General features: G+C 32.0%; 1 protein-coding gene across 3 annotated transcripts; it reads left to right on the top strand.

Moving 5' to 3' along the window:
• The first annotated feature begins 460 nt into the window (after positions 1-460).
• Positions 461-8,634, top strand: LOC109209909 (transcription factor MYB1R1-like). 3 transcript variants are annotated; one of them, XM_019373273.1, is made up of 3 exons: positions 461-906; positions 2,019-2,215; positions 8,385-8,634. In XM_019373273.1, the coding sequence occupies exons 1-3, from the start codon at positions 558-560 to the stop codon at positions 8,412-8,414; spliced, it is 576 nt and encodes a 191-aa protein (XP_019228818.1). In that variant the 5' UTR covers positions 461-557; the 3' UTR covers positions 8,415-8,634. The 3 variants fall into 3 exon arrangements, with proteins under 3 accessions (XP_019228818.1, XP_019228819.1, XP_019228817.1); XM_019373274.1 differs by having other exon boundaries at positions 8,408-8,439; XM_019373272.1 differs by lacking the exon at positions 8,385-8,634 and adding an exon at positions 2,801-3,935.
• Positions 8,635-9,762: the final 1,128 nt, after the last annotated feature.

The following is a 9,762-nucleotide window of genomic DNA, read 5'->3' as shown; positions in this document are numbered from 1 at the left end:
TCATAGAGGAAATATTTTAAAAAAAAAATACAAATTTGTTTAAAGGGATTCAAAATCGAATATATACATATTAGTTTTTATACGCAACGTAATCTTTTGATGAAGGGAGTTCGATTGTAGCCTTTTCGTGCCCCTAGCTCCACCCATGCTCTTGATAATTTAGTCCTACTCTAAATCGGGGCATCAACTTAATTAAAACCTCATTATTTTTCGTTATACGTGAGTCTCATAAAATATCCCTAGAAAAAGTTGTACTAACTAACGCAGATAACCTATTACATTAATATTAAAGATAAACAAACATTTTATCCTTGACCATAGAGAGAAAAAAGAAAAAGAGGGTCAACCCTAGTTTTATTTCTTTGATTAATCGAAAGTATAGTTAAAAAATATACAATAAAAAACAGTACATTTAAATACTCTATTTATGGTTCATAGTTAAGCTCCCACTACTTCATATTCTATATCTATATATATTGCACCAAATATTTTCATATACAAAGCTCTGTCCTCTCTCCTTTTAAGCTTTCAGATTTATTTGTCTGATATAAATTTAGATGGGAAGGAAATGCTCGCACTGTGGTATAACTGGTCACAATTCACGAACCTGTAAACCTCAGAAAACAAAAATTAATGAAAAAAATGAAGCTCCTACGTCCAATATTGGTATGAAACTTTTTGGTGTGAAGCTTGAAATACCAAAATCATCTTCTTTTGCTAGTAATATTTCAATGAAGAAAAGTTTTAGTGTTGGTTGCCTTTCGAATTCGTCGAAAATTTCTTCTTCAACAGTTGGATCTTTTGCTTCTAATTATAAGATGTTTTTGGATGAAAATCTGGATTATAAAGTGTCGAATGGTTATCTTTCTGATGAATTGGCTGGAAGAACTTCAGATAAGAAAAAAGGTTAGTGTTCTAATTACAACATTGATTTTTTCCTTTTATTTTTTTTATTTCAAGATTTACAGGATTTACATATTTCATAATCTAGCCACAAAACAGTTTTATGAAATTTAATTTTGAGAAGCTTTTAGGCTTTGGAGTTGGTCTATGTAGTATTTCTCTCTCTCTTTATACATATATGAAAATACATGAAAAGATGGGATCTTTACAAATTCCAGCTGAATTAACTCTGTTTACTTTTTCTAGCCAGTTACAAATATTATACATCTATTATCGGCTATATTTAGTGCAAGCGTTTGAGTGAACAACTATTTAGGTTTTATTCTTCCTAATTATAAGAAATTATTCTTTTGTAATTCCTTGTTTCTTTTTTTGAGTTTCAATAAATTTGATATTGTTAGAATATCTATTTTATAAGTAAGTTTATTAATTAAAGTGGCAAGGAAATTGCAATCTGGAAATATATAGATCTGATGTTAAAGAATTTCTTTTTTCTAGAGAGGGGAACTCCATAGTTCCACACATACTAATCTTTCTTTCTTTCAAACAAGAAACCTTTTTTTTTTTTTTTAAAAAAAAAAAAAAATTGAGCAGCCACGCAATTGATGACAAAAGAAGGTTAAGTACTTTAATTCTTTTTAGTTAATTTTAAGAGATCAACGCAAAGGAAATATCATCAAGTGATCATAGAGAATAAATTGATTCTTTTTGTTTTTAATTTCCAAAGACATTAATATAGATGCAGCTCCTCAAATAGAACATTCTTAGTCCACATGAAAAATGAATATACTCAAGTGTGAATGTCAAGTGTTTAATCTTGGAGCACAAATTTCAAATAAATATCATACTCCGTTATGACTAATTAGTTTAAATAGAGGAAATATTCGGTCGGATTCACTGTTATTTTTCCGAACCTATACACATAGATTATACATTGATTATTTATGGTTATATACATATTATATGCAAATATTGATCATATATTCCATCTAACGGTCTTTTTTTAACGTCAAAGTGGTTGGACGAACGACTATTTTTCTGAGTTTATTCGGTTCGTTAACTTTTACTAGTGAAAATATATTCAAATAAGAGGTTTGGTGAATTATTTACCCTAGGAGTTCCATGGACAGAAGAAGAACACAGAATATTTCTAGTTGGATTGGAAAAACTTGGAAAAGGAGACTGGAGAGGCATTTCTAGGAACTTTGTGACAACAAGGACACCAACACAAGTCGCAAGTCATGCCCAAAAGTATTTTCTTCGCCAAAATTCTCTCAATAGAACCAAGCGTAGACGTAGTCTCTTTGACAAGGTACTTAACTAAACCCTCTCCTTTTACCAATGACTCAAAATTATTTATTGATTTTTCAAATATGAGAACACGAGGGGCTATGTTACTCGGGCTCTTCAAAAATATCGCCGGATATGTGTCTGATCCTTTAAAAGCTATGCATTCTTATTTGAAGGATCCGACATGGGCGTCATAATATTTTTGAAGAGTAGGAACAACGTAACATAGCTCTGAAGGTGTGATAATATGGTTGTGATGATCCCTCTATGTTTAATCAGAGTTCTCCAGTTCGAGCCATGAGAATAACAATCTCGCGTTTTACTTCCTTAGTGAGGCATTGCGACACGAATCTAGATTAGCCGAACGAATTTTGAATGCCGAATGCCAAAAAAAAAAAAAAAATGGTTCTTCAAAATAAGAATGTTGCACACCTTTCCATTTTTCGTACTTAAAATAAATATATCTAATTTTCCAATTTACAAAGCAATTTCCTAGATACTTTTATTTTAACCTTTTTTTTTTTAAAATTAGCTTCATCTAGTTATTTTTTTTCAGCTAGTTAATTCGTTTTTACTCTTTTATAATAACCAAGTTGATCATCATCAGGTTGGGATGGATAAATCAACTATTTTACTGTTTGATAAAAGGGTTACCAAGACAAAGGAAAGTACATCCATTTCATATGAGAAGTCAAGAGAGGATGATGAAACAAATATTTCCATGATAAATTTTACTACTTCGTCAAACAAATATTCAAAGTCAAGTAGTCCACAATATTCTATGCCAACATTTAATCTCCCATTTATTAATTCAAGTGATTATATTTCAATTCAAGATTCACAAAAGCCAGACCTAGAGCTCACCCTTGCCGTTCCAAGGCAACTCAATAATCAAAGAAGAAAATCAAGTTATCTTCTTGCTGGAAATACAATTACTGTCGTTTGATTTAAACATATTCTGCTCATATTTCATGTAAACAAAAATAGTATAAGAAAATAGGAAATTAATTAAGTAGATGTCTACAAAAAATAATAATCATTTTTCTATGTGATATATATATGACTGATATGTAACTTTGTAAATGATGCCCTACTAGCATCACCCTAGCTTGGTCCGACAAGCTTACCACAAATACATTTTTTAATTCAATTTTAAAATATTAAATGTTTCATCAGTGATAAAATGACATGAATTAACGAGTAAGATAACTCTAATGATGTGTTAAATGTTGGTTTTACTATTTTGCATGTCACATCATATCCTACTAAGTATCATATCACTTACATAAAGTATTTTGATTAGATGTCGACATTTTGAGTATAATATATGTTAAACTTATGACAAATTTCAAACCATTGATTGAATATTTTCATTCGCTAGGCATGTTTGTCCACTATTATTGGTAGGGCTCGTACGTAGTGATAATGTTCCTTAAATTAACTATTTCCATATTATGGTCAGATCCTTTAGTGTCTGTTGAAGGAGATATATTGAAGTTTTCCAATCTTAAAAATCGGATAGAATGCGATCTCATAGGCAATTTCTTATAAGGGGATGAATTGTGTATTTCAGTAATTTTTAGATTTTTAACACATTAGTCAGCTAAAAAAATTGTGAAAATAGTACGGGCTAGCCATTTTTCGGACTGATAATTGAAAGATAGCCAGCATTTGTAAAGTCATTGAAAAATAGCCACTATTTTGCTGCAACACGGAAAGTTCAATTTCACAAAAAAAAAAAAAAAAAAAAAAAGGACTTTAAGTTTATGTTTTCCAGTAAAAACAAACTTTAGGAGATGTTCAAATCCCTTTTCAGGTAAATTTAGAGTTTAAAATTGAAGTAAACCTTGACTCAGTTGTATAAGATAAGGTTTGAGAGCAGTACATAAGACACTTATTAGATGAACTGAAATTCTGCAAAAACAGTGACACAAAAGCATAAAGTAAAGAGAAATTAACAAGAGGATTTGTCTCAGCTTCCGTCCAAACCAATGACTCTAATTAAAGGAATCTTACTATTCAATACTAAGTTCGAGTTGTTTTCTTCACTACATAGATCAATTGTTTAACTCTTTTCTTCTTTACATATTGCTTGATATCCCCCTTCAATTCCACGTCACAAGAATATGCTCGTAAGCTAGCCAGAAATTTCGTCAAAGTCATTCAAACGTTAAACAAATCAATAATTTTTTTGTCGATGAATGGTGTACCAAAATTTTGGAATTAAACTACGCATCATTTAGCTAAACAATAAAAAAAATTATAGAACTATAATTTTATAAAGTAAAATTTTAATAACAAAAAGACACATTAAAAATTTTATTAATAAAAGTAAGTGTAAGACCAAAGGAAAGGGAGAGTCGAGAGTATTTGTAGTTTGTAGAGAGCTTTTGTTGAAGAAATTTTTGTAAAACTTGACTTTTAAATTATAAAATTTATTTAAGAATTAACTTTCAGCTAAAAAAAACTACTTTTAATATTAGTTATTTATTACTACACAAATTTTAAGTTTTAAGAGTTATTTTATCATAAAATTTTTTAGATTGAAAAAGAATTAAATAGACCGTACATGGTGGTCTCCGCTTAGTTTTGACAAATAAAATGCGCAGAACTTTGAATCCGTGAATAACACATGTCTTTGAACACCATGAACCGTTGAACTGCCTCACTCAACTGTATTAAGGATGTTCAGAATATAATATATAGACATATAAAGTAATATTTAAATTATATACGCAGTATAATTTTTCAGTGAAGGACGTTCGTTTGACCACCCTTGGCATAAGGTAGCTAAGCCACTACTTCATTAGTGTTGCGGCCAAACACACACGCAAGTATACGCGGTCGTCAAGTAATAAAGTGACTAAAAGTCGGGTGTCGATCCCACGAGGACTTGTGATTAACTATTAACTAAATTAGACTATCCTAATTATCTAAACAAGAATTAAACCTAGAAGTATTTGATTCTAAACTAATTAAATAAAGAAATATAAATAATGAACTTTAAACAGAGGAAGAGCAGATTTTTATGATATCAATGTAATGAAAACGATCTAGGGTTATGGGCTATCTAACATTCCTATTGTATTCTTCAATTGAATTGACTAACTAATTTATCTAGTTTATTGGTTGACAGGGTTAATATTGCTCATAAGAATCTGTCGAGTTCTTACTCGCCTATTCAAGCTAACCTAACTCCTATATGTCTATGGAATTAGAATCAACAAGAACGCATTTATAATTCCTGTAAATCAACCAAGCAAGGCAATTAGGTATATGTCTATCCTAACCGCGAATCCGTTCCCCGAGGCCCAGGTTCAAGAACTTGCTCTACTCAATCCTATATGCAATCTAGAATTCCCACTTTCGAGTTCAATTCTAGATTCGTAGATAGTATTCAATTGGTGATCAAGCAATCAAATAATTAAGTGCAGGATTGAATAAATAAACCAATATGATAAACTAAGAAATCAAAATCAATATCCGAATAACAATAGTCATGAAAGAACCACAACCCTAGAACGTGAAGTTTAGCTCCACATAGACATGGTAGAAAAACAACAAATCACACAAAGAAACATAAAAAGACTAAGTTGGTGGAAGAAAAGATGAAACCCGGCCTCCACGGCGGCTCTGCGCTTGTCCTTGGTCAAAAGTTGCTCTAAAAAACGTTCTCCTATGTATATATACCAAGTAGGGTTGGGCCCAAACAATTATACCTTCTCCAATTTGAAAAAGGACACTTTTCCCGGGCTTAACTAGCGATGCAGCGCATTTGACCGCGCATCTGGGCGCGCTAATTGGCTGACTTTCTGTTTCTGGGCGCGCTAAAACTAGCGCGGCTGCGCATCTGGGCATTTTTCACCCAGTTCCGTTCCGAATTTGGAAAAACATAAAACATGAAAGTTGTATCCCTTTGAGTTAGCTTTCCAACCATATATTGTGGAGCTAAAATAGAGTCCTGAACAAAACGTTATGTCTATTTTACTAGACAGTGCGCAATCTGCCTACTGGAGTCTTCGTTCGCTCTAACTATCATCCGTTGACCCCCAAACACAATCCCGGCTTAATTCCTTGAATTTTTACTCAAACTTTAAAGCTCCAAATCACTTGAATTCATTCCATAACATCTATATAGCTCGGAATCACTTCTACAAGGCATAAAATATACAATTAGTGCAAAATACTAGCGATTAAAGCTCAAACTCAATTAAAGTGCAGTAAATTAGAGTGTAATAATCAACTAAAATACGTAATTATAGCCTATCATCAATTAGTCAGATTACAGTAAATGTTCTTTGATTAAATTTTCTTAAATCAAATATTGAATATCATATACTATTTTTTATTATCAAAATCAATTTGTGAAACATTTGACTAATCTTATTTTATAATAAATACTACCCCATATCGTTGAAATATCCCAGCACGTGATTGAATTATTAACTTGTATGATTATCAAGTCAATGAAATTTCCACATGTTTGGAAGTGCACTTTGTGTCGATTTCACTTCCATAACGGTTGGTAATTCCCAATTGACTTAAACATATATACAGGATGGTTGTGTACAACAAATATACTTCTTGTGGTATTGGCAATAGATGGGGGATTTGCAGTCGTACCCTATATTTGTGCCACCTTTTAACCCGTACCTTATTTTTAAAAATTATTGATTTGGTAGCCAGTTGACGAAAAATCCGTAATAATATGACACTTCACCCTAATAAATCGCGTGATCTGCCTCCTCTCCTCTCAGCAGTTTTATCAAAAAACCAGAAACTTCATGCTAATATAATGTAGCATGAAGTTGTTTCATGTTGAAGCTAAAACTTCATACTAATATATATAGCATGAAGTTGTTTTACATTGAAGCTAAAACTTCATGCTAATGCATGCTCAAGTTATTTCTCCTGCAATCTACAGTTTGGTCTGAATGCTGAAGTTATTTAGTCCATTTGCTAAAGCTTCAGTTTAAACATGCTGAAGTTATTTAGTTCATTTGCGAAAACTTCAAACGAAAAATGCTTAAGTTTTTGTCTTGCAGTATGTAATTTTCTAATGAGTTTATGCTAATGCAAGCTGATGTTATTTAGTTCATTTGCTAAAACTTCAGACTAAACATGCTTAAGTTATTTAATTCATTTGCGAAAACTTCAGACTAAACATGATGCTTTTGTCTTGCAGTATGCAATTTTCTAATGAGTTTTTGCTAATGCATACTGAAGTTATTTAGTTCATTTGCTAAAACTTCAGACTAAACATGCTTAAGTTATTTAGTTCATTTACTTAAACTTCAGACTAAACATGCTTAAGTTATTTAGTTCATTTGCTAAAACTTCATGCCAAAACATGCTGAAGTTTGGTCCTGCAGTCTACAGTTTTGTCAATAGGCCTGAAGGGCAAAAACATCTTTTTAAAACGCTTTTAACAAAAAAATGGGTACTGATGCAAACGGAAAAACAAGACGGGTATAAGTTAAAAGGGGGCAATCAAATAGGATGGCCCATACAATTTTTACGCAATAGATACTTCAACCAACCTTATTTAAGGTAGAAAATTGTGGGGGCATTTGCATCTATACCCACTTTTGTGCCACATTTTAACCTGTGCCCGCTTTGCAAAAAAAATTGCAAGCGTACCCGCTTTTTCGCATAACTTCAGCACACAGGGCTGAAGTAGCAAAGGCAATCACACAAAACTTCAGCATTTTAGTAGCCGGGCCTGAAGTTCAGCTCTAGAGCTGAAGTTTTTGTTTTGTAACTCGCGAACTTCAGCTCTAGAGCTGAAGTTTTATTTTATAAGTTTTTGTTTAGTAACCGGGCTGAAGTTTGCCAGTTATAAAATAAAAACTTCAGCTATAGAGCTGAAGTTTTTGTCTAATTAACTTCAGCTCAGGACACCAAGAAGATACAGTTACATCTAATTAACTGTATTGTGATCATCTAATGCATCCGATTTTGCGTTCTGTTTTTATTGCAAAATAAATGCTTTGTTGTTATGTTATTTCGTTTTCGAAAACTTTTCTTTCTAACATTTGAATCTCTGATCGCTGATGATCAGTTTCTCCATTTTCTTTACGGTTTCTATGTTTTATCTATATTACAACATATTTGATTTTCGTGTTGCTGTTTTTTTGTTGGATAAAAATTGGTGCCTTTCTGATCAATGGTATGACCATATCATTCCTCAGTCCTCACGGAGTTGTGTTTCCAGACAATGAGAAAATGAAGAAGGAGAAGGGGAGGAGAAAGGGAAGCTGAAGTTTTTTAAAAAGTGGGTACGGGTGCAAACAGAAAGACAAAGCGGCTACAGGTTAAAAAGGGGCGCCGAAATAGGGCGCCCCGTGCAATTTTTACAAAATTGTGTGCACTATTTAACGATGAGCATCATTATCATTACAGCTTATCGAGGCCCATTTCCAATAAGATTTTTTCCATTCTTACTGTTATCTTGCTCTGTTGATGATTTACATTACTCCCTCCGGTCCACAATAAGTGACTAATTTGCTTTTAGCACGCCCATTAAGAAAATACTAAATTCTATGCAAAAATACCTAGTATGACTAAACTACCCTTAATTAAAAATTTAATGTAGGGAGTAAAAAAACTTTTTAGGGATATATACATAAGGGTAATTTTGTAAAAACAAATTGAATTCTTTCTTGATTATATAAATGGACACTTATTTTGGACCAAAATAAAAAAGCAAATTGGTCACTTATTGTGGACCGGAGGGAGTATTTATCTTTCTGCTTGAATTTTGGGTTAAATTAATTGCTAGAGGCCTTAAAGAAATAAATTTAAGAGAAACTTTCAGAAACCACTATGTTTTAGTGGTTATTAGCTAGTTGTAGCTACCGTTTACTATATTACTTCCTATAGCTATGTTTTCAGATTTTTTAGAGTGTATTCGATGTATTTAAGCTACTGTATTCATGAATACAGTAGCATTTCTAGGCGTGAAACAGGGGATTACAGCTAGACAGATTTTTGTATTCGAGTGTATTCGACTATATTCATGGAGTGAAACATGGGATTACGGCTGGACAGATAATTGTATTCGACTGTATTCACGGCGTGAAACAGGGGATTACATTGTTTTTAAACGAAAAGTGAATCAATTAACATAATAGACTCCTAATATAACTCAACAAACTCAATTATAACACACAAATTTTGTATTTCCAGCTATAAAAAAGATTCTCAACCGGAAAACACCCCAAAAACATAGCAATCTTCAGAGAAATTATATAATACATCTGAATACATAAATTATATTAATTAAAAAAACAGATGAATACATTCATGGAATATAGCGAGACACTGAATACAATGAAATACATAGAATACAGCGCGATACATAGAAATACAATGAAAAAAAGACAATGAACTACATAGAATACAGTGAGATACATTGAAATACAATGGAAAAAAAAAGACAATGGATACAATGAAATACATTGAGATACATTGAAATACATTGAAATATGTTAACAGAAAATTCAAGTTGCTCATCCCCCAACTCCGTCGTCTTTGTTCAAGAACAACCCTAATGTCGTCTCGTTGAAG

The sequence above is a fragment of the Nicotiana attenuata genome, unplaced genomic scaffold (genome assembly GCF_001879085.1).
Source record: "Nicotiana attenuata strain UT unplaced genomic scaffold, NIATTr2, whole genome shotgun sequence".
NCBI lineage: Eukaryota > Viridiplantae > Streptophyta > Magnoliopsida > Solanales > Solanaceae > Nicotiana > Nicotiana attenuata.
The sequence above is the reverse complement of the archived record's forward strand: the minus strand, read 5'-3'. Positions and strand labels throughout refer to the sequence as shown.